This window comes from Balaenoptera musculus, chromosome 14 (genome assembly GCF_009873245.2).
Source record: "Balaenoptera musculus isolate JJ_BM4_2016_0621 chromosome 14, mBalMus1.pri.v3, whole genome shotgun sequence".
Classification (NCBI taxonomy): Eukaryota; Metazoa; Chordata; class Mammalia; order Artiodactyla; family Balaenopteridae; genus Balaenoptera; species Balaenoptera musculus.
The window spans coordinates 17664642-17690065 of record NC_045798.1 but is presented as its reverse complement, the minus strand read 5'-3'; the positions used below and the strand labels follow the sequence as shown (position 1 = coordinate 17690065).

Sequence of the window (25424 nt, the reverse complement as noted above, 5' to 3'; positions counted from 1 at the left end):
CCCCTCCCGTTGCGGGGCACAGGCTCCAGACGCGCAGGCTCAGTAGTTGTGGCTCACGGGCCCAGCTGCTCCGCGGCATGTGGGATCTTCCCAGACCAGGACCCGAACCCGTGTCCCCTGCATTAGCAGGCAGATTCTCAACCACTGCGCCACCAGGGAAGCCCAAAAAAATTGATGAATTTTTAAAAAAAAAAAAAGAGTAAGAATAATTTCTTTACACAGTTGATCAAGCAGACATTCATTTTGTAAAGTTAGACTCATCCTTATTAATTTCACAGATGTGTATCAGATACCCACTGTATACTGCCATTGTCTCGGCTACTAGCATGTACATTATTTTATTCGTTCCCGTCACCGTTTTGGTGACGGATATTGCGTTATGCCGTTTACAGATGAAGAGACTGAGACTGGAGGTTTCCATGACTGGCTCACAGCCGGCAAACAGCCAAGTCACAGCGTGAACCCAGGGTTTCTGACTCTTAAGTCTGGGGCTGTTTGTAAGTAGGACATGAGGGAGCAGTTCTCAGAACTCTGGAGGGTCTGGGAGCACAGGGTTAGTTTATATCTCTTATCCTCAAAGGAATGTAATGCTTAAAATTACTGGATTCTAGGCGGGGAAGTGTGTTCATCTTGGACGTGTTTTGATTTGACTGCAGTTCTTTGTATTGTTCGAGGAACTAATACCCATTTTTCTAAAAAAAAAAATAATAATTTGAAAGTTACCATTATCTCAAACACTAATGTGACAAACGCCATGTGTATGACTTTCATTTTCATAAATACCTGTTTGCTAATGTTTTTTCCAAGTGATGGTTTAAATTATCACTTGGAATATATTTGCTAAAGTATATTTTGGTACCATGACTTCATTGACGTGAAGATCAGGAGTTCAAGTAAACATAAGCCTTGCTCCTTCAGGACCTAATATATCTGATCGTCAATCTGATCATCAGTTTTTCTCTGGAAATGCTTATATGTTTATGGCTTTTGTATTTCTGCAGTTTCATATGAGCAGTGACAGAACGTAATACCTTGCCCAAATATTAGTCAACAATGTTTGCTGTTACCTGAAACCATCTAGTGATGGAATTTTCTTTATTTCTACAGTCACAGCCCTTTCAGACAACATAAAACCAAAGATAAGCATGAGATAGACCGAATGACACTCACCATGGTAAGGAGGTCAAAAACTTTTTTTTTTTTGCATTATAATTTTCATGTTTCATTCCATCACAACCAGTATAAAATAAAAAAAAAGCTTTCTTAAAACACTGGAAATAGATGCCAAGGCAAATATCAGGGTTTGCTAACAATCAGTAAGAGAAAGATGTAGAAAATCAAGAACAAAACTAAAGAAGTCAAATAAAAGGAAAAATGACTGGGATGCAGAAGAGCGAGGAGACCTGATTCTTCTGGCTCCAGCCTGTCGATTGACTCTGAAAATGAGTAACCGTTCTCTGTTTCTTAGAGTCAATGTTAATTGGCAGTGAATCTGCAATTTTTTTTTAACACTATCCTTATTGCAAGAAATGGCCTTTAAATCTGGTCAGGGGTGAGGGCACTGTTTCCCTGGATGCATTTTTGAGATCGTATTCTCCCCCCGTCCCCCACCCCCAGAATGTGGAACTTCCAGACATCTTCTCCCCTGAGCTGCAGTCCCTTCTGGAAGGCTTGCTCCAGCGAGATGTTAGTAAGCGACTCGGCTGCCACGGACGCGGGTAGGCCGTTGCTTCTGCCTTTCAGCGTCTTCACCTGGAAAGCAGAACAGTTCCTTTCAATACATTGAGAATCTCCCATTTCAATTAGAGGGGGTTGGAGGGAATCACAGGGGAACTCTGTATATTGGCCCACGTGTTTTCTTCAGAGTCTGCAACTTCTTCTGTTCCATGTGAACTGAACTTCAGCGACGATCTTTGGGAAAAACTGTTTCTTCAGTTTATGAAGGGGTTTGGCATGCACTATTCTACTAGATTTCTAGTTTGCTTCGAAATTAATATTTGGTGCTTCATATCCCTGCCATCTGATCTATGAGGACTTGTAGACATTTGCTGTAAATCCCTTTAATGTGTAGATCTCTAACTTAATTCTTAGTTAAATTTGTTCTCATGATTACAGAATCAGATATAGATATAATCTGTGAAAACCCCTAGGTTATCTCAGGCTGGGATAAGCATCCCCAATAAAGTATCACATGGGATTATATTCCTAGGCTCAGCGTGCAGTATTTCTAAACATCACAGTGTTTCTTGGATTGCTTCGAAAGAAGCATATTTTACTTGCTGTCTTAAAGAGCTGGAAATAGTTGTCCCTGTGTGTTCTGTAATAGGAGATAATTTTTGCAAACCGTTTCTTAGATTTCCGAATGCGTATTTACTTACCACTGCTGTGACTCCCTCTCTCCCGCAGTGCACAGGAGCTAAAAACGCACGACTTCTTCAGAGGCATCGACTGGCAGCAAGTCTACCTGCAGAAGGTACTCCTGCTGGGACCCCACCCCGGGTACCACCCCCACTGTGCTCTCCATCTGCATCTCTGTATGCATCTCTACGCCCTGGCTCTGTCTCCAGGGTCCACCCCAGCTCTCCATCCACAGCCCTGCTTCTTGCTCTCCTATCCACGTGCTGCCGCATGGCTCATTCCCTTTGGAACAACTTCTCCTTCTTTGTTTATATGTAAAAATGTACGAGAAACGTTTGTCATACACTTAGATACTTTTGAGCCCAGCACCCCATAATTTAAGAATTAGCATGATTGTATAGTGGCATAATCCCCTTGGCTTATTTTAAGCTACTTTTTAATATTCTCATTGATTCAGGAAAACACCCCAGATTAAAGTTGTTGTTTTTTTCTCAATGTTGATGATCATCTTTGGACTCACCTTTGCATGAACTCAGACTGTTGAGGAATGATGCTCTGTTAGTCCTGCCTAATTAGGAGTAGAGTTGGGTTCTGGTTCAGCCAGCATTGGCCTCGGGACGTTTGTGGGTGTGGGGCGTCCACCCTGCCCCATTGCAGGCGTTAAGCTTCTAGCAAACTGGGTCGTGGGGCTGTATCTCCTTTGGGGGCATTGTGAACTGTGCACTGTGATTTGTGAGCTTGAATGAGCCCTGCACGGACTGTGACACCTTGATGTGTTGCCCTGAGATCTCTTTATAGAATAGCAGGTTGGGACTGGGCCCTGAGTCACCTAGTAACTGAACCTTTCTTCTCTGGCTCTTCCAGTACCCTCCACCCTTGATCCCTCCCCGGGGGGAAGTCAATGCGGCCGACGCCTTTGACATCGGCTCATTTGATGAAGAGGATACCAAAGGCATCAAGGTACACTGGCAATGCTTGCTTTCAGGTTTTTTTGTTTTTTTTTGGAGGGTGGGGGATTTTTTAATTGGAAATCAGGCTTCATGATTGACTTAGTACTGGCCTGTTTATGGACTGTAGCTTACAGATGAATATCCATATATTTGGCGAATGTAGAAGAGGTCAAGACCTGAATTAGAGACTACGACAGCTTTCTTTGGACTACCTATGTTACGTTTGATAAACTGCAAAGTGGTCACATTCTTATTGCTTTGGATAGATTGATGGTTGATAGAAAACTCAGACGTGTTATGAAGCAGGGAAAAACAGCCGGGTGATGGCAAACGTACTTGGCCTCATGCCAGGACAGCCAGTCATCTTAGTTCTCCCAAATATCCCGGTTTCTCTGTGTCAGGATGAAAAGAGCAAACAGCGTGAATCATTTTGCATTTGTCAATCAAAAGTGAAATAATCACGGTTTTGTTTTTTTTTTAATATATGTAGCATCTTCCGCATTTTTCAAACTGGTTCCAATCATTATTTTCCAAGTAGACAGGGCATAATTAGAGGTGGTGAGCCATGGGAGAAAGTCACCCTGTTTTGGATGCCGAGTCAGAGCGTGTCACTACACGTCAAGTTCTCACTGCCCCCACTTTCTCAGCTTCTCCCAGCGTCTCCCCTCTCCCTCCGAGAGGCCCCCCTGCCCGTGTCTTCTCAGCTACCTGCATTTATGGCCTTGTGTCAGCCCCCCTGGGCTTTCCTGCCAGGCAGCTGTACAGGTGACTGGGGTGCTCACGTGGCCAGTTTCCCAGGATGGCGGGATGGGGGGTGGCAGGGAAGGTCAGGTGAAACACAGCGGAGAGGGCCTGGTCTGAGCCGTGGCTCCCCTGGGGACAGCAGCGTGACCACTGTGCCGACGCTCGGCATCTTCTGTGGCCTGGACAGACAGGACCACCCTATAGCTTCAGGAACAGTCCCTTTACAGAGTTATCTAAAAGGATCACTGCTGTCACAGTAGAATTTTGTCATCAGACATACTTCTCTCCAGCAAAGGGCACTAAAAGGAAAACGAATATCACGTGGGAGCCTGTGAAAATTTTGTTGTTCAAAAGAGAGTCTCATGCTTTCAATTTTGTCACCTGGGCTTTGGAGTCAGATGCACTGGCCTCAGATCTGCACTTATTACCTAAGGGAATCAGGGCCCTTTAGGGAACCTCGGGAGCATTGGTTTTCTTGCCTGTGAAGTGAGTGGTTTCATTGCCAGGCCTTCTCCGTGGGTGGGTCACCTGTGTCAGCGTCCTGGCATGTACACTAGGAGTTTCTGTTGTGGTGGTTTTGCTTCTTGTGGAACCAGAGCTGAGAAGGCTGTGTCTCTTAAAACGTAGCCAAAATAATACATTGTTCTTTAAGGAGAAAAAAAAGCTCACTTCATGTAGAGCTTTGTTTATTCATTTTTCACATAGGCCGAGTCATAAAGACCAAGGCTCTCTGACCTTACAGGAGATGGAACCGTTTGTATATAAAGCAGAGTTGTCCATTTCAGAGCAACTACTTTGGAAAGGAGGGTGTTTTCACTTTTGCCAAACTCTGCAGAATCTGCCCCAGTGTCCCTCATCACAGGGTGCTCTCCTGGCCTTGATGCTCTAACACTGCACCGCACACACACATACACACACACGCATGAGCATGTTCACACTCAGGACACACAAAGGTTTCAGCGCCAGGCTTGGTTTGGGCGTCTGAAGAAAGCTGAAAGGGGAAAAACTGTACACATTTTGATCTCAGAATCAGCACGTTAGGATGACAAGTCAGTAAGGGTGGGTGGAGAGCATCCTGATTGGGACCAGGATGCAGGTTCCTCCAGTGGTTCAGTGATTCACTAAAGGCCTGTGGGCAACAGCCTCACCCTTGGTCTTTCTCCCTTTTGCTTCTAAATAACTTGCCTCTCTCCCGTACTTATCTCTCAGGCAAGGGAGTAAACGAGTCAAGCTTCTAGGGAGATCCCTGCTTTTGAAAGACAGGGCTATTTTTTCCCTTCAGTAGGATCGCTTGTCTTTCTGCCACAAAACTGTAACTCAAATCTGTAAAACCATTTTCTTAGCTTGCTTTCAGAGTACAGGGTCACTTGGAGAAGAATGAAGAATTTTGAGTAATAGTTCGGAAGAGAAATGCTATCGTTAAGTGTAATTTTTCTTATAGCACCTCTGAAAGGCCACATTGCCTAAAGTCTCCACGTATCTCGAGACTTATGATCATACTGTTCAACTTGGATTCATTGGAAGGCTCATGGGCTAAATGGTAAATTTGGCCTAGTGGACCTTTTAGTTTTTCTCACTTTACAGAATAATGGTAGGGTGGTTAGAAAGCCCTTCTGGCTTCTCCCTTGTAACTGTATCTAAAACCATAGGGATCTGTTTTCACAAATAAAATATCCTCACTATAATCGAAATTATTTTGTTGCCAGATTCTTGTCATCCTTTAAAGAAAACCCTATATATGTTAGTTTTCATTGGCAAAAATGCTATGAAGATGCTGTAGAAGATTGGGCTGCATCTGACTGACCCAGGGATGGAAGTGAAGTGCCCATAATATATCACCCTGTGTGGATCCCGGTTGTTGGATTGTCTTTCTTTTTTTTTCTTTTTAAAAGATTTTATTGAAGTATAGTTGATGTACAATATTATATAACTTACAGGTGTACAATATAGTGATTAACAACTTTTAAAGGTTATACTCCATTTACAGTCATTATAAAATACTGGCTATCTTCCCCGTGTTGTACAGTATGTTCCTTGGTCGCTCGATTGTCATTGGCAGAGGTTTATGACAAGTAATAAATTGTCTCTTAATGGTTATAGGCTGTTGTCTAGTTATCTTCCTACACGCAGTTATGGTACTTTTGAATTTGTTGCCTTTGTAAGCATGTTAAATCATACATATCTTGATTTCTTAAAATAATAAGCTTCTTGATTGCGACCAAGAACTCTACAAGAACTTCCCTTTGGTGATCTCTGAGCGCTGGCAGCAGGAAGTGGTGGAAACTGTTTATGAAGCAGTAAATGCAGACACGGATAAAATCGAGGCCAGGAAGAGAGCTAAAAATAAGCAGCTTGGCCACGAAGAAGGTAAAATAGCTGGTGTGTCTGAAGATATTTCTAAAGCAATGAATTTTCAAGATCTCTTATAAAGCTGAAAATAGTATCTGGGTCATAAAGTACTTTCCAATAGAGTGGGGGAAATGCCATAAATTGTTTTCGTTTTACCTGGCTTGGAAAAGATCAGTGTGAAATGATATTTCAAAGTCTTTAATTTTTTAAAAGTTTTTATTGAAATATAGTTGATTTACAATGTTGTGTTTCAAGTGTACAGCAAAGTGATTCAGTTATACATATATATATAAATATATACTTGATATTTCAAAGTCTTTAGTCCACATATAAATAATATGTATGGAGGTCGTCAGCAGTATTTTGTCAATACACCTTCTTATCTTGGAGTCTTGGGGCCAATTTGGAAGTTTTCTTCCTTGAAGATTAAGTATCACGGTGTCAGCAACAGGGCCAGCTTCCTGGGTATCTGGCCTGTGTGGTCTCATCAGGCCGCCGACCCAGGTTAATGCTCCACTGGCACCATCTTGACATTCTTAATAATTTTTTAACAAGCGGCCTGCATTTTCATTTTCCACAGGGCCCCGCAAAGTATGGTGAGGAACTTAGTATTACATGTTTACTTGTCAAGAGACATAAGTGTATATACATACATTTATATTATAAACAGCATGAAAGAGTCACCAGGGCCGAACTGTGGGGAGGGGCCGGAGTGGGCGCGTGGCGGACCCGAGATTATCTAAAGCCACGGGGAAAATGGTGGAAAATTCACTGTCACCATTGCCAGAAAGAGCAACTTATGGCTTTATTCTTTTCTTAAGCTCCCAATTTGGCTTCATACTATATCTTGTGTGGGCTTTTATTCCTGAATCTTGGCTAAACTCCTTAGGCTTGACCTATTGGCCTCAAAAATACTGGGCAGTTAGTTGCACTGCCTGTGTACCTCCTCATTACTGTAGTGATTGGTTACGTGCTCTTATTTGGAATAAACATGACGAGTACCTCTCCACTCAACTCCATTCATACAATCACAGATAACTATACCAAAAACCAGCAGCAGAAGAAATACCAAGAAGAAGCCATCCCAGCATTAAGAGATATTCCTAATAGTGAAGTAAACCAAATGTTCTTTCTTGCAGCCAAAGAACTTTACACCAAAAACTGAATTGTGTGTAGACTAATACCAAACACTTATTACAAATTTTTGATGTAAAAATTTTGACCGTAGTAATTTTGACTATCTTTCTGATTAATATCCAGTATTGAAATGTAAAAAAAAAAAAAGAAGTAAGTTGAACTTCTCTTAGATTAAGTTCTATTAATATTATAAATGTTATCAAATAGTAGTTACTAACGGACAGAATAAGTAAAATCCTGCATTACCATATAGCAAGTATCCCTCCCCCAAAAAAAGAAAAAGAAAAAAGAGTCACCAAGCCATTTTTTTTTTAATTAATTAATTAATTAATTTTTGGCTGTGTTGGGTCTTCGTTTCTGTGCGAGGGCTTTCTCTAGTTGCAGCAAGCGTGGGCCACTCTTCATCGCGGTGCGTGGGCCTTGCACTGTCGCGGCCTCTCTTGTTGCGGAGCACAGGCTCCAGACGCACAGGCTCAGTAGTTGTGGCTCATGGGCCTAGTTGCTCCGCGGCATGTGGCATTTTCCCAGACCAGGGCTCGAACCTGTGTCCCCTGCATTGGCAGGCAGATTCTCAACCACTGCGCCACGAGGGAAGCCCGAAGCCATATTTTTATTTACCGTATTTGAGTGCCCTATTAGGATTTCCAAAGGAGAATATATAACATCCAGTATTAAATAAATCAGTCATCTTTGATTCACCAAATATTGCCACTCTTGATTTTTCTAAGACTTTATGGATTTTGGATATTTAAACTTATTGTGGTTAGTGATGAAGATAGCTTTTTGTTTTACTTCTAAGCAAAGACCTTTCTGAGGTTAACGTATAATAAGAATGACCGGAAACAATTTCAGTCTGTGAACAATTTGCTTTGGTGGGGGTATCTTGGTGCAGGATTCCTGGGTCTTGTCGACCATTCCCCAGTAGCATTTATCATCTGTTTAGGAAAGTGTCCACCATCCTGGATGAATGACTCCTTACCTAAAAGTCGCCTGAGTGCACCAAGGGAACGTGACAGCCCTTTAACTGTGTTCACCTCCATTCTGCAGGGAAAGGGGCTTTATTTCTAAGCCATTCTTGAGAGAACGGGTCCACTGAGATCACTCTGGACCACGTTTGCTGTTACGGACTTTACACAGGAAATTATAGCCTCAGTAGTTTGCTCAAGGGAGAGCCACGATGTCACTAGAATCTTGACAAACTGGACCCAGAAAAAAATATGTATGTTAATGACCTTGTTGAAGTGTAGCCTTTTAATTAGAGCTGTAATTAGAACGTCTAGCAAATTAATGAATTATTCTCACATGTAATTAAGTAATTTAGGAATAACTAGATCTTGGTTGAAGATCTCAGAAGTCACCCTTAAAGTAAAATATAGTCTAGGATTAGATATCTGAAGTAAAAATATAAGACGTATACTTTAAATGCACTTGACAAATGCAGACACCTTTTCCATTAAAATGGCGACTCCGTGAACCACACCCCATCACCATGGACCCTCCCGAGGCCCCCCCTCCTTCATTCTTTTCCTTCCTGCTTGTGTCCAAGTGACACAACATGGGTTTTGCTTATTTGTTTATTACCTGAATCTCCCACTAGAATGTAAGCTCCCTGAAGGCGAGGCCTTTTGTCTCTTTTATCCACTGCTGTGTCCAGAATGCCTAGCACATGCCCAGCACCTAGGCATTCATTCCCGTCATAGTTGAACGAATGAGTGAGTGAGTGAATGAATGATTTTAGCACAATCACCAAGGCCTCGAAGGAAGGCAAAGTAAGCCACTTAAAATTGACCGTTTCTTTTTGTTTGAGACGATACTTTGCTGTAAAAATGTAATCAGAACTCAACATGCATGTGAATTAGCTTGGCCTCCCTACATAACCATATATATGAAGGATAATTATAACCTTAAATGGAGGAAAGACCAGTTTTTGACCCTTGTGTTACTTTGGCTTCTTTGGACAAGAAAATCCCCTCTCTGTTATTTTTTTAAATAACATTAAAGGGAGAAGCCCAATTCCATATAAAGGCAAAGGTACTTTGGGCATAGCTTGCGTTTAATCACTCTCTATTCCCCAATTATCACCCTACATAATGAAAAAATATTTATCAAACAAACTTTGACCCTCTCAGAGCAATAGAGGAACATCATGAATTTATCAGAATATTGAGAAACAGCTGTTTAGTATGTTAGTAGAGAGCTGAAGAGACCTGTTCTTTAATGTGTTTAAAACTAAAATAATGATTTCTATAGTGTGTTCTCTTTATAGAAACTTGCTCTTTTTCTAAAAAGTGTGTCATTCTTTTTTTCTGAGAAGCATATAGACATTCTGTTTCAGACCCTGCTAAATTTCATCGTTGTGTTCCGTGCCTCAGATTACGCTCTGGGAAGAGACTGCATCATGCACGGGTACATGCTGAAGCTGGGAAACCCATTCCTGACTCAGTGGCAGCGTCGATATTTTTACCTCTTTCCAAACAGACTTGAATGGAGAGGAGAGGGCGAGTCACGAGTAAGTCTGTAGCATCTTGCCGAGCACTCGTTTCCGTGGTGATTTCACATCGCTGGCATGTTTTCTCAAATCTCCCTCTAGCTCCCATATCTCTTTTAACATGTATACATGAGATTTTCATGTTCAGACATTAACTTTTAAACTTCTGAGTCAAGGAAGGATTTGGTGCTACCTGAAAATAGAAGGTGCCTTCCAGGGAGGTCAAAGCAGACAGGTTTGAGGAGGGCTGGAGAGCGGTTAGGTGGATCAAAAAAGGGGGAAAAACTGGGACTTTGGAGTCAGAGGTGTTTAAATCCACTGCTCCGTGTCTCTGGGACTTGGAGCACATTATGTCGACTGAGCCTCAGTTTCCTCATCTGTAAAACGGGAGAAGTAGAAATGGTAACGACTACTACAATTGTTGCAGATTTATCTTGGGCCTGGTGCTATAGACACACAGACACAAACACACAGACACGCACACACACACTTTTAATTTGTTTAGCAACCTTTGAGGTCCAACCCTTATAAAGAGAGAACCAGGGCTTAGAGAGGGAAGGTCTGGCACCAGTGACAGGTGTGGGTGAGGAGTGATTCTGACTGGGGTCTGCCTGTGCCCCATGTCTCCATTACGAGGCCTCCCTGAGTCGGGGTTGAGTAAGACAAGGTCTGCGGTGCAGGCCGAGAAGCTTGGCACCGAGGCCAGGGCACCTGACCCCCCTCCTGTTGTCTCCACCTTGCTGGAAAATCGGAAGTGGGTTTTATCGTATTAGATGGGAAGATACAGCCACCCTGTAAGGTCCTTTCGAGAGCTAATGTTAGTGAACAAGAAAAGAGAAATTTCCCATCTACACCGTCCCTCGTAGCAAGTGGGGCAGCATTTATTAAGCGTCTGCTGTGTGAAGCGCCCAGGGCTTGTCTCCATGGAAGGTGGCAACCCATGTGGAAGGAGTTCTGCTCTTGAGTAGGGAATGGTTGTCATCATAAGCAGGACAGTGGTCCTAACTGTGAAAAACATAGTTGGTGTATTGGAATATGGCCCCTGTATCAGAATATAGCTCTCTACTGGCCAGAGCATGGAAAATGATGAGCCCAAATCTGGTGTGTTTGACTTTGGAATGTGTTTTGCAAATCCTTGTTGGTGAAGATGCCATTTAATTACAAGTGATTGCTACTGTGTATGACCACATTCTTCGTAAATGACCATGATCTTCTCACTATTACTAGTGCCGTAGAAGTCATTTTCTAAAAATTCATACATCTAGGATCTGAGTTATGATTAATAAGACTCTATGGTGGTCCTGAATTATAACTCAGGTACTGGTAAGTATTGTATAATATAAAATATACATATTACATAGAACATGTGTATATGATTATACATAAATACAAGATAGTTATATTTTGTATAATATTACATATGTATTTTTTACATTATAGAATACTTACTGGCACCTGAGTTATAATTCATACATATATCATTATGTAATGTTTATTTCCAGATAATGAGTGGCCCTGGGCATAGTATGTGTTTACTATGCTATCTACTGGTCAGTCACTGTTGTACACTTTGAAAGGAAATTGTCTCGCTTTTCAGGATATTCGAAAACTAAAACAAAAATCTTCTTTTGCTTACCATTGGATATGATAAATTATCTTGGTTTTAAAAGAGTCAGCATTTAGCGTTGATTCACGAAGCTACGTAACGTGCCTGGGTAGATTCGTAAGTTTAAGTAAGGGAAAAAGAAAACGTGGGTTTATGATGGTGTTGTTTTTCATTTAGGATTCCTGGAGTATTTATCCCAAAAAACATAAAATGGTAAGGTGCTCAGAGACACGGTAGCCTTCACCAGAAGCAGTGATGCTGTAGACCCAGCGGGACAGTCGTTTAAGGACGTCACCTGTGTTTATAACATCATTTCGACGTGATCAAAATATCAGTCGCTTACAGGCTAGCGTGACCGAGCTTCTACTGGGCTGCTGGGTTCAAAGCCAGCGACACACCTCTCGCTCACGCAGATTGTAGGTAGCGACGTCATTGTTCCCTCATAGCAGGATTGATCGTGTCTAGGCAAGTGTGTGATGCAGGAGAGGTACGTGTGATTCACACTCATCCCCACATCAGTACTGTGCTGAGGGAACAGCTTTGCTTTCTGCCTTATAGAGACGTTCCTTTCTTTGCAGCTTTCTTTGAGATGTTATATTTTGAATTTTCGTACATTTTTTTTGTAGTCATTTCCCCCCACTTCTAGAATATCATCAAAGAAAGAAAGATGCTGATTTTTTTTCTTTACTTTTTCTAACCTGGTAGTTTTCAGTATTATTTATTAACTTAATTTAAGAAGTCATGCAATAATGTGAAGTAACTTATCATCTTTTATTTTTACGGTCAGCAAAATTTACTGACAATGGAACAGATTGTGTCTGTGGAAGAAACTCAGATTAAAGACAAAAAGTGCATTTTGTTGAGGATAAAAGGAGGGAAGCAATTTGTCTTGCAGTGTGAGGTGAGTGTTTATTTGTATTTTTTCCAGAGGTGAAAGTTAGAGCAATTATATAAACATTCACCAAAGGTGCCTGCTGGTTATCAAACATTTTCTTACTCCATGCTTTATCACTCACGAACTTAGCAAGAATGTTGGAAGATACAAGGATCTCAGCAAATTAACAGTTATTTTAGAAGAAGTGTTTCTTAGAAAATGGCAGGAGGAAGGACAGGAAATAAAGTGATTACCCTATCTGGAAACCATCCAGTATTTAATAGGAGCCTTGAATTTTATTTGTTCACAGTTTTCCAGATCTGATCTGATCTTTCAGCATGTTTGAAGTTGAGGTTTGTGTGTTGAAATAAACATAAGATCCCCAAGTAACTCTTAACAAGGGAAATGCCATCTTTCTCTCCCCAAAGTTCTACTGTAGCCTGAACTTAATTCCTGAACACTTCTCTTGGGGTGTGGGGGGATGTTTGGGGGGGGGGTGAGAAAAGAGCGTATTTAGAGAGATAAAGCAGTAGTAGATACAAAGACGTGTTTGCTTCACGACTTCAACACTTTTCTACTGGGTGTGTGTGTATGTGTATACGTGCTTGTAAAGAGCATATTTAGAGAGATAAACTAGTAGTTGAAATTTGTCAAAACTCCTCGTGCATTATTTTCTAGACTCAAGTTATTTTAGACATCAGAGATCAAAGGTGATCTTTCAACAAAGTCAAGGCAGCAAGTCTCCTGTGGGGTTGTAGGAGGCTTTTCTGAAGGGCTTAGTCCCTCTTCTGGGCAAGGGGCCCCTGGAGGAAGTTCCTGCGTGACCCCCCCCCATTACTCACCGGCCGCGGGGTGGGACATGGGGTGTGCTTTCCCTGGGGGGAAGGGGGTTCCAAGGACTGTCCAGAGGCATCCATGTGTGTCGGCGAAGCCACTGACACTGTCCCAACTCCTCCACCTCTTGTGTTTGCCTTCAGAGTGACCCGGAGTTTCTGCAGTGGAAGAAAGAGCTGACGGAGACGTTCACCGAGGCCCAGCGGCTGTTACGTCGAGCCCCCAAGTTCCTCAACAAATCCCGCTCGGCCGTCGTGGAGCTCTCGAAGCCGCCCCTCTGCCACAGGAACAGCAATGGCCTCTGACCCCTGGCACGGGGAGCATCCCACGAGACGGCACCTCCTCCGGGAAGTCCGCATGGGCTACTCGACCCACAAAGTGGAGCCTTTGGGAGAAGTGTGAGGATGAGAGATGGAGTCGCTTACCTCCAGGGTGCTCCGTGGCTGGGGGGACCCAGGACTCTGAGATGCTCCTACTAGGAGTGGCGACCACCCTCAGGCTTGGGGGCGCCTCCTCCCCTCCTGAGGGCCTCCCGCCACGATCGCATCCATCCGCCCTCAAAACTACTGAAGAAACGAAGTTCTCTTTCTTTGCCACACACTTCTTTTGGTTATAGATGAACCTAGAACTTGAAATGATTCCTACTGATTGTGTCACTTTTTGCATCCGATATCCAGTGTATCTCAGGCTTGCCAAGATGGGATCAAACAGTCTGCTGTTCAGGTTGCCCCAGCGTTGCCACGCTCTGTCCATAATCGGCCCCGGCTGGGTTTAGATGTCTTTGCTCCATAGTCCTGGCAGGATGGCAGACCAGCTGGGTGTCTTCTGTGCCCTTGAGAACCAGCATCTCGTTGTCTCGGGGCTTGAAAGCTGCAGAGGTTTTCTGAAAGGGCTGCACCTGGGCCCTCCTCGCGGGTGCCGCACCCACGGGTACCAGCCTGCCTCTGACCGGGAGCTTAGGCAGCTGGGACCAAGGGCGTGGGAGCCACTCAACATCGAAGGCGTCAGATGGTAGATGGTTGGAGGCTCACCGTGGCTCTGCAGGAGAGGCAGTGGCGTTTGCATCTCACGGTGACACAGCCATTTTCAAACCATCAAGTCGGTGCACCTCCCCTGGGTGCACAGGACCGCCTGCGGGCGCCCGTCTCAGGCTTGGATGGAAGCCGTCGTGAGACACAGCAACTCTGGTTCCCTCTGGCTGACCTCAGGAAGCATCTGGGTAACGGATGTGTCAAGGAAGGAAACTCCGTTTTACCTTTTAGTATAATTTAAAAATGAATTTTATTGAAAAAAGAATGCTGAAGACGAATGTGTCAGAATGGGTTAACTGTGTATATTGACTTGCATTGTCGTTCAACTGTCATTAGCGAATAATTCTCTGCCCTGGCGGGTTGTTCTGTGACAGCGACGGCCTGATCCCAGTGGCCTTCTCTCCCCGTGGTTCGTTTCATGTCCCAAATAAGTGCTGGTTTATAAGAACCAGTGTGTTCCCCAGCCAAGTCCTCCGTGTCATCAGACTAAAAATAATAACAATAATTTTCAGAGTCCACATATTTGTCCTTTCTTAGTGCAATCTTATTGTCTGTTTCTGAGTCGACTACTAACAATATAAATAACTTGACATCGTAATTATCTGCATCCTGTCCTCGATATTTTTAGTGGTTCCAAATCTTTGTGTTTATATTTGTGTGCCGCACTCACTGGGAAAATAAGTCCTTTTTAATGAAACGATATCTTGAGAGTTTGGAAGATAATTACCGAAAGAGCCTTTTATTTCATAGGAGTTACCTTGGAAAAGAAACTTTGAGGTTCACTATTTATCTCAACTACTAGTTGGAATTTAGCATACATGTTCTACTATCTGCTGTTTCCAGTATAGAAGTTGGGGGCTACTATTTACATGGATTCCCCTGATTTAAAAGGGAAGAATAGTATTCAAATTGTGTTTTTAAAAGAAAATTAAAAAAATTAAAAAAATAAAAAACCACCAGAGATAGAAAAGCTGTTAATGACAAGTGAGCATCTCCCCAGGCATGGTTGATTGTCACTGTCACCACTGTAGTTAGTTACTGGCTCCATCACAAGGTCACATGTGCTCAGCACCTATGGTTCAGAGATGGGTAATTACAGTTTAGAAATCGCTGAGCCTCCTGCCTCTGCTGGACAGAGTAGAGATGCAGCCTCACGTGGAGAAGGTGCATGAACTCCTTGAGGGTCTGGGCTTAGCGTCTCACGTTCCATACCCAGGGCACCAGCTACGCCGATTCGCATCTCTGAAAAATATCATTTAAGCTCTGGAGTAGAACATAAGGTTGTCTTTCCTTTGCAAAAGAAAAATGAATTGGAAATATTCCGAGAGCCCTTTCGCCTCGCCTCAGATTTATTCCAAGTGAACTTTTACACTCCCTCAAGTTTGATGGGTAACGACAGGGCTGAGAAGTGCATTACGTGGATGTGATTTATTAAAAGTGCTCTGTGAGGTTAGGATGAGTGGCTTTTTAGGGGGAGGTCCATGTTTGTGTTTGGGGTTTGGCAGCCTGGAGAGGCCAGTCTTCCTCCTGAACTCGTGCCTGCAGCCCTTCTGAGGGGGTACGTGTTTCTGCTGCCAGATGGAAGGCGCTTCCAGGACCCTTCTGTGCCAGCACCTGGTGCCCCCGTGGCCAAAGAAGTCGGTTGGTTTAGGAGTCTTGGTATACGTGGCTGTTTTAGGTCTTAATGTTTGACCCTACCTACGTTTGGAGTGTTAAAAAGGGCAAAATTGAGCACACGTGTTATCATTATTTTAGATTTATTTGGTTGGGATATTTTCACATTGTCAGAAAAAATCATTGAAGTTGATATTTTTGTAAAATTATGTTAGTAGTGTCTTGATTTCATAATTCAAAGGAATCATTAAAGCAAAGCCTAAAAATTATAGATTAAGCTGCTCTACTCTACACCATATATGGAATGAATTTAAAACTTCTGGGAATCCAAGGTTATTTTTTTTTAACCTAAAACATTCTCTTTGGTGCATTTATTCCCTTATGTCATTGGGGCTCATGGTTTTTCCTTCTCTATCATGTTTAAGTACAATTTTTCAGCAAAACTGCTAGAAATCAGCTGTTGTTTCACTTGCTAATGTGAATGTTTCACTTCCTGTGCCTCTGATTGGTCAATTCACAGACATGACAATTTCAAATTCTATATGTAAAGAGAAGGGGCAAATGTCCAGGCTCGCTGAAGAAAGGAAGCGTTCTGCTCAAGAAAGACAGCAACAAAGCTGGAAAAGCAAATAGAGCAACGACCACAAACAACCATCTGTTCAAAGCAAGAGTTAGCTTTGATTTGCGCTTTGAAATATGCTGTACAGATACTAAAGATAATTGTTTGAAGGCTCACACTGGCCATTAAAAAATATCATTGACCAATTGACAATGTGGTTTAACTCTCAAGAAGATCAAAGTGTGTTTTTTTCTGATGATTTTTTATTTCATTCAGAATTTATAGTTGGGCCAGTTGAATACAACATTTGACTTTTCAGCGGAATTGATTTTTCTGATGTTTCAAAATTTTAACCTATCAAGAAGAAAAGAAAATTCTCAAAGTTGGACTTTTTTTGCTTGATGTAAATATGTTAAAAAATTTGCAGTGTGCTGGTGTAAGATAAGGCTTATCTTGTATGATTTAATTTATATGTAATTTTTCTCAGTTTCATTCAGGGACTCATATCTGTGTCATTCAGAGATGCTTGGGGAAGGAACTCCCCTCCCAGGGGATGGATGTGTTCTTTGTACCCAGAGAGGAGTTGGGCTTCATTGGGATCTGTGACACACGCTGGGACGTGGATGGAGTGGGGGTCACAGAAGGCAGGATCCTGGTAGAGATGGGGCAAAGGAAAAAAGGAATTAATTCGCTGGGAAAAGCCAATTTCCTTACACCATAAAGCACCAGGGAAGTTACAGTTGAACTTGGTGCTTTGGGGTGGTTTTCCCCTTATAACAAGAAGAGTTGAATAGTAACTATTTTAAGACTTGGTCGCTTTAGTTTTGAATATGGAGCTGCTGGACTTATAAGAGGCTGTTTGCTTTCCACCAGGACTTTCTGTAGAAATGAGGTTGCCGGTTGCCCCTGCTTGTCATCCAGCTCCCTTGGGGAAGGCACACGGGACCCAGAGCTGATGCCCCATCTTGGTGTGTGCGCCTTGCAGCCAATCAGAAGAGGGGGAGAAGGCCAGAGGTGGGGTGTGGGCTGCTGTCACCCTGTCAGTCAGGTGGGGACATTGCTGCACACCCACTGAAGGTACCGTAATCCCCCTACAGTGACAAGACTGGGCTTGCTGCTTGAGCCAAGCAGAGTGAGCTTTACTTTTCAAAACATTTTTTCTTCCTAAAGCTCTAACATGATTTGCCTCCCACATCAGGTTAACTTGAGAAGCTTTAATTAATTAATCACTTAAATTCATGTTAATACGAATTTTTTGAACCCAGGCCACATTTTTAAAAATTTACTGTAGAAAGAATGAAAGTTGAAGTCTAAGATGATACTTCTTGGCTTCCTCGAGTCATAATGGCCTTTAGATTTCCTTCATCCTCAAAGACTAAGAGAGCTGTTCTTTGACAGCCGAGTAACAGGGATGCCCAACTCTGGCAGCGTCCAAAGGCCTGGGGGCATGAGTGACCGGCCACTTCACTGGCCTGGCCGGGTTAGCACTTACTGATAAATGTAGCACCCCAAATTTTAAATTGCCTTTATTTAAAAAAAACACGCACACACTATAGAAAATGGATTAACGTGTATCATTCCATCAAAACCATATAGGAAAACCCTGCATTTTAGAGTTAAATGACTCACGTTCTTATAATAAACTCTCTTACATCTAACAAATCTCAAAATCATCTCTGAAAAACTGGTAACTATGCTTCCAATTTTAATTTTGTCCTAATATAAAATGTCTCTCATGTAAGGGGTAGGGAATGGGGAAATATTTCTAATCGTGTATTCATATTCCAAAGGACTTGAAATTCAACTTCTTGTTTCTTAGTTGATTATATTCCATGATGTACATATTTATGTGGTTTATAAACTAAGCACTGGCCTTTTTTTTTTTTTTAGTTCTATTGTTAAATTGTGTTTTTCTATGTTTTAACAAATTATAATAGATTTGGCTTTTTTCTGGGTAGCATAAAGATTGCCAAACTACATATATATATATAAAAACAAGAGTTCTATTTTAGCACAAAAGCATTTTATATTATTTATTGAATCCTTCAGTTCTCATCAAAAACATTGCTTACCGCTTCTGCCCCTTTTTATTTGTATAGTTTGTTATTTAAGGAAATGCAGTCTTTTCTGTTTCTGTTTTTTTTTTTTTTCCACAAAATAAAATTGAAACAAAGCGTATAGCAATGTGGGGTGGACATCCCTTCTCACGGCCATGGACTGTTTTCAACAATAGCTTAACCCTCTGATCTGTGCTGAGAGGCAAGCGCACTTCTTGGGGTAACATCTGACAGTGAACTTGTGAAATAACTGCTTTCATCTACCTCTTCCGAAGGCCCCCTGCTTGTTGACAGGTTCCTCGAATGCTTGATTCTACACTGGCTCCATCGTAAAAGAATTTCAGGAAAGTGTATAGCCGTCCTTCCCTCGTGATGTAGATTTCACCGTGCCGTGTAGGAGCCCCAGCGAGCGGGGCAGGTAGGTACCATCCCTTCTGTGTGGTCAGCCTTCAGGAGCTGCAGTTCACCTGCAGAGCATCATTTCTGATTCTTCTTGTGCCAAGTCCCCCCAGTCGGTCTCGCCATTGCCTCTAGATTTGACTGTTGCACCTGATTCATCAACTACTAAATGGAAGCTTCTTCTTCCACATTCTTTAGAAACGGCCCTGCTGGGTTTTAAAACAGCACTTCTGGGAGCAGCACTTTCGAACGTGACTCTTCCCCCCTTGCCGTTTCAAAATGGTTTGGGAAATGGGCTCGTCTATGGTTAAAAGGGTCCATGTGAAATAGAGTGAAGATCGGTCCCTGTGAGACGGGGTCCCTCCTCACATGCTGATGTTTTTCTCTCCCTGTTGCCCTAGCTGCACAGCCATCCACGTGGTCACATATTTGCTCTGTTCATGGCCAAGTGTAATGCCCTTTAAGAAATAAATCTGTTTTCTCTCGTGCATTGCTATACCAAGTGAAGCCAGTGAATTCGATATTGTAAGTCTAGATATTGTACCTATTAAATTACCATCTGTTTTTATCTCTTTTCCCATCGATTGTGCCAGTGGAGGTTTACGGTCGCCTCTTAGTATGCGTTTACTAGTGCACGTTTGAAATCGTATCCCACGTAAGATGCTGGTTCAAGTCCGCGGTCACCTGCCCTGTGTGTGGTGTGTCACCGTCGGTTAGTTTCACCATCTTTCACGGTTATTTGGGGGCAGTCGGGCTGGTTTTCTGTGTTGATAAGTTGCTTATGTAAACCTCAATAAAAAGGATCCGTACAAAGAGACTTACTTCGGTGTGCTATCCGCCCCCCCCCCAACTAAAAACTACATTTCTTTATCAAGCTGTTAGGTCATCAGGAGGTGACTCATTTGTAAGAATCCTAACTTCGGAGGAAATTCATGCAGAGGCTGATTTTATTAAAAAAAAAAAAAAAAAAGGGAAGGGAACTGCCAACAAGCATTTCTGCTGATTTCATGGATTCTTAGAGCACAGCCAACTTCAGCATCAAGGTTTGGGAGACTACCTGCTTGTGGAAGACATGGTGCCAGAAAAGAGTCTGGGAAAGCCAGGAGGTCCATCTCGTCTCCAGTTTTTCTAGGACCTGTGCCAGGCTCCCCCATGTACTCCCGGGGTGACCTTGGCATCCCTCCCAGAAGTTAAGGCCTCTCACTCTCCATCCCTACTCTCATGAAGACTTCAGGAGAGACCCCGTGGTACATGTCACTTTAAAACAGAAATCCAAGGAAGTGGTGGCCCCAGAGCCACAGCTGCCTGGGCAGAACTGTCTGCTTGTAGGTCCACAGGTCGAGGGTAGGGTAAGTACCTCTGTCCTTGAGGTGGAAACACCTCCTGTCCCTTGCTGCTTCAAGAAAGAAGGACATCACGATTGGTCCATGGAGCCATCCAGTTTCCCTGGAATGTATGTATGTTTGCCGACTTGAAAACCTCTTAACAAAACAGTTGACAGGAGCCCCAGCTACGGAGCACGTAGTCAGCATCGTAGGCAGAGGTCAGCCGCGTGATAGGGCCCTTGGTCTGATGCCATACGTAACCAAGGATCGCTCCTGAGAGCTGCAGAAATCCAGTCACCCCTTGGCGCCCAGGAGGAGAGAGAGCAGCCTGGGGACCCTGCTCTGAGCAAGGTCACCGGGCAACCTCTTTGGTCTTCTGTTTTCTCATCCCTAAATTAAGAGAGTTGAATTAGATGATCTTGAAGGACCATTCTAGCCAAAAACACCCAAGTTTCCTACGAAGGGTAAATGTGAGGGACTTTGGCTGTACTTGTAGAGCGAAAAGGAAATGCTCTCCCGCACATCCCAGGGCTCCTCCCACGTCGCCTTAAGGATCACTGCTGTGTCACTCTCCCCCTTAAACCGTGCCTTCCTCAACCCTGGAGCCCCTGCTGGTTTACCTGGGCGGAAACCAGGTGTTGAACTGAAGGGGAGGCTTTCTTTCCTGGCCACTTTCTAACCATGTTGGGTACTGGAGATTGAAAAAAGGTTTTCAGTCCAAATTGTTCAGGCTGATTATCTCCCGGGATCGGATTAACCAGATAAAACACTGAAGCTTCACTCTGCTCATGTACGCAGCTGTGGACATGCACGTAATCAAAAAAGCCCATGAGGGGAAATTTACTTAGTGGCTCATATTAATGGATCCCTAACAGGCAAAATGGGAGACAGAGCAGATAATCATGGCAAGGAGACATTTTGCCTAACTTATGGATATCCCAAATGAATGATTTTTACATTTTTATTCTTATTCTTTAACTTCGGGATGTGGGTAAAATGCCCAGGTCTTCAGGTGTAGAAACAGTGCTGATTTAAAAGCAAGTAAAATATGTCTCTACCTGACTGTCAGTCATAGTTTTCTGCATTGGAATTTTCCAAATTTTCTGCCTTTTATGTGTATATTAGTGAAAGATGGAAGAAGATGCATCAGGGGCTACTAGCTTGATCCTGTTTTAAACCTAACTTCTGCCTCATTGTTTCTGTGTGACAGATTTGATGGTTTCACTTCTCTGTCTTGAAATGACCAAGGAGGAATGGAAAAAGAAAGGAACAGAATTATGAACATTCTATTTGTTTGTGTAAATTTTGGTCCCTCAATGTAAAATAAGGTCATACGGTCAGAGGCTTAGCTACATAAGCTTAACAAATACATTTGCCCTTTGTAGTTGCCATCGAAAAAGCTTACCTTTTGCATTATAACTTTAAATGGAGTATAATCTATAAAAATTTAGAATTACTATGTTGTACACTTGAAACTAAGATACTATTGTAAATCAACAATACTTCAATAAAAAACAAGTGCCACTTTAGTTAGGCTCAGTGATTAAGTTTATATGTATGGGTTACATGTAATATATATTTGATACAGTCACATTAAAAACAAAAACAAAAAAACACAAAAAATAAAACAAACAAAATAAAAAACCCAAATAAACCACAGTTACATGCACCAATGTCAAAAGGTAACACTGAGTGAAAGAAGAGTGCTCTATCCTTCCATAGGTGTTGATGCCAAGGGCACTCCTTAATTTAAAACATCTGTTCACTAAACTCTGGATACCTACTGGGTATAATCCCTTTCCTCCCATATCAGGCCGACTGAGAAGCTCAGTGGCAGCTCTTCTCTGCTGGCAGCTCCGATGGTATGAAAAACTTTTACAGATCTCCATTCGGTCATTTAGTCACTCAGCAAACATCCACTGAGTATCTAGCATGGGCCACACACTCTGGAATTGTCAGTGGGATCAGGATCCCCATTTTACAGAGGGGAGTCTGGAGGCCCAATGAGGCGAGGCCACCTTCCCGGGGTCAGGATTGAGCCAGGCTCTGTGCAGACATGTCATCTCTGTACCTCAGTCAGAGGGCAGGTGTCGGGGGGTTTCCTCTACAGGAGTCTCTCCCACTTCTGCACCCCAGGCTAGTCTTTTATTCATCGGTTACTTTGTTCTCCAGAGATCCCATGAGCACCTACTCAGTGCCTGGCCCTGTGCTGGGTGAATGGAAGACCACAGACTGGTGGGAGATGGACAGACATCTAGAGAAAGCGTGATGTGGGACCAGACCCTGGGACACCTGCTCCAGCTCAGTTTCCATACATTTGATTATTCATTTTGTATGTATTTTTTTTTAATTTTTATTTATTTATTTATGGCTGTGTTGGGTCTTCGTTTCTGTGCGAGGGCTTTCTCTAGTTGCGGCAAGTGGGGGCCCCTCTTCATCGCGGTGCGCGAGCCTCTCACTATCGCGGCCTCCCTTGTTGCGGAGCACAGGCTCCAGACGCGCAGGCTCAGCAATTGTGGCTCACGGGCCCGGTCGCTCCGCGGCATGTGGGATCTTCCCAGACCAGGGCTCGAACCCGTGTCCCCTGCATTGGCAGGCAGATTCTCAACCACTGCGCCACCCGGGAAGCCCTGTATGTATTTTTTGAGCACTTACTGTGTACCAGACACTTAAAGAGACACAGACAGTTCCCCTTTATCCTTAAGGGGATCATGACGTACAACACCGGGCCCCGCAGTGGTCACGTGAGAGGATTCTCATGATTGTCAAACGGACAGGCACACACGAGACTGTTCTCCAGTTTATCATCACACACACACGCATACACACACACACAGCTCTCTGATGGCAGTGAGGATGGTAGGAGCCTCAAAATGAAAGAGGCCGATGACAGCACTTAACCATCAGACGCTGGGTGGAAGCAATCATCCTAGTGTGTGATGAGGTCCGGGGAGCAGCGGGGGGGCTCCTAGCTCAAAGGATGGATGGAGATGATGAATAGCACCCCAAGGGGCAAAAGACATTGAGCTGCCAACAAGGGTTCCACTCAGAAAAGAAAATAAAGGATAATCAAGCGACTGAAGTCAATTGTCCCAATAAATCGTCACAATCCCTTGGCCATTTTGTGGACCCAGAACTCACCACCTGAGGAAGAAGAGGTCAGGTGTCCAGGATGAAGGACCAGCAACCCCAGGGCAGGTGTGATCAGTAACGATTCCCTGAGTCTTTGCCCAAGATGACCTACAGCCACTTAGACCACCTGGACACCCTGAAGAATAGCACCAGTGATGCCATGCTAATTGCACCAGAAGCACCAGAAGGGCCAGTTCATTTTCTAGTCCTTTCCTCCCACACCTAGGGAACAGAGCCTCAAGACAGAAAGATAAATGCTCAACCAGGTGACAAAATGTTGCTTACGAGGCTTCCCTAAATCATAGCACAGTCAGAGCAACACTTGAAAATCTACCACCACGGGTACCAGGGGAATAAAGCAGACTTGCCAGGGGCCCTCAGGGCAGACAGATCCAAGTTAACTTAACCATCCCTGTAGGTCTCAGCTTATGAAGACCCCCAGCCCCTGGCCCAGAGATCCACCCCACCATTTAAGACCAACAGCCATGAAAAGATACAAGAGGCAGAAAAACACCATGAAATGAGTTTCAGGACGTGGCACGAGGTGGGTTCATGTTTCAATGTTAGATAATCCAGCACGACATGGAGAAAATAGGTCGAGGGGACTTGTCATCTTCAACCTCTTTGTGTGGAGCAGCCTAAGATGTCCCACACCACCCTCCGTGGGACCGCTGGGGACCCTCCTCAATCTCACGTTGATTGTATAGATAGCCATTTCCAAAGCTGGCTTTACTTTGTGTTTCTATGAACTTTTGTCAAACGCTAATTGTCAACAGCCAGAAGAAAATAATAGTTTCCTTTGGAAAACTATTGCTCAATCAGCCATGCGAACAGCAGAGTTACAACATGTACTGATGGTTGAAATGATTCTTCAGAGAAGCAGCATGTCATGTTCCAATGACCGTGGGCTTCAGAGTCAGGAGGACCTGGATTTGAGTCCTGACTCTACCCCTTGCTAGCTGTGCGGACCTGCACGATATACTTAATCTATGGAAGCCCCTACTTCTCTTCTTCCAGGTGAGATAGGCCGAGACCTGGGGCCCTTTACCAGAGTGTCTGCACCTGGACAAACGTCTTCTGGAGCAACAGAATACAGAGGAACTATAAGGGACTAACATTAACTGCAAGCATGCGCAGCTGGGGTAATTAGGAACAATAAGATACAGAAAGGCGGCAAACCAACCGCCATTTCTAAGGTGCCGGGAGCAAAAGCCGGCACTGCGCATGACCCCTGCACACGGCTCGGCACCACGAGCGGGTGGGCAGACCACCTAGGCTACGCCTCCTGCCCGACCCACTGATCTGCCCCTACCCTCACCTCATTTAAGGAATCAGCCCGCCCTCCTTGGGGAGCGAGCAAGGGCACCTGTTCCTTGTTCGTGCTGCAGCATGAGCCCCAGTAAAGCCTCACCTGAATCTCTCATCTGGCCTCTTACCAGTTCCTACTGATTAGAGTCCAAGGAGCCGAGTCGGTCACGCAGGCAGTGGACAGAGCACCCTTTTAGAGCATCCTGTTTGCTGTTTAAGACTGTGCCCTCTGGAGTCAGAACTACGTGGGTTCAATTCCTGGCTCTCCACTGCTTTGGGTAAGTCGGTTCATTTTTCTGTGCCTCCGTTTCCCCATCTGCGACACGGGAATGGGGAAAACCCTATCTCCTAGGGTTGTCGAAAATAGGACGTGAGTTCATTAAAGACCTCAGGCTGCTGTCCGGGTGAGTGAGAGCGGCTGCATCTTCCTTACACCGAGAGACACCGGCATTCGGTCGAGCTGTTTCCTTCCCGGGACCAGTCGGGACACGGAGCCGGGCGCTCCTCCTCACCCAGCTGCTGTGGCCTCCGGTTATCTGCCTGGAGCCGGGGCGGGAGTATGGCTGTGCCTCCGGCCGGGGCCGGGGCAGGGGGTGGGGGTGGGGGCGGGGAGGGCGTGAGGGTGGGGTGGGGGCGTGGGGCGTGGGGCGTGAGGGTGG

The 25424-nt window shown here is 44.0% G+C and overlaps 1 protein-coding gene and 1 pseudogene across 1 annotated transcript in view; both read left to right on the top strand.

Moving 5' to 3' along the window:
* Positions 1 to 19817, top strand: part of GRK3 (G protein-coupled receptor kinase 3) — a 124128-nt gene extending 104311 nt beyond the window's left edge. The window contains 8 exon segments of the mRNA XM_036874923.1: positions 1108 to 1174; positions 1618 to 1718; positions 2407 to 2473; positions 3223 to 3318; positions 6257 to 6419; positions 9911 to 10047; positions 12420 to 12533; positions 13484 to 19817. Coding sequence (XP_036730818.1) covers positions 1108 to 1174; positions 1618 to 1718; positions 2407 to 2473; positions 3223 to 3318; positions 6257 to 6419; positions 9911 to 10047; positions 12420 to 12533; positions 13484 to 13645 — 907 coding nt within the window. The 3' untranslated portion in view covers positions 13646 to 19817.
* On the top strand, positions 6756 to 7566 carry LOC118906939 (annotated as a pseudogene).
* Positions 19818 to 25424: the final 5607 nt, after the last annotated feature.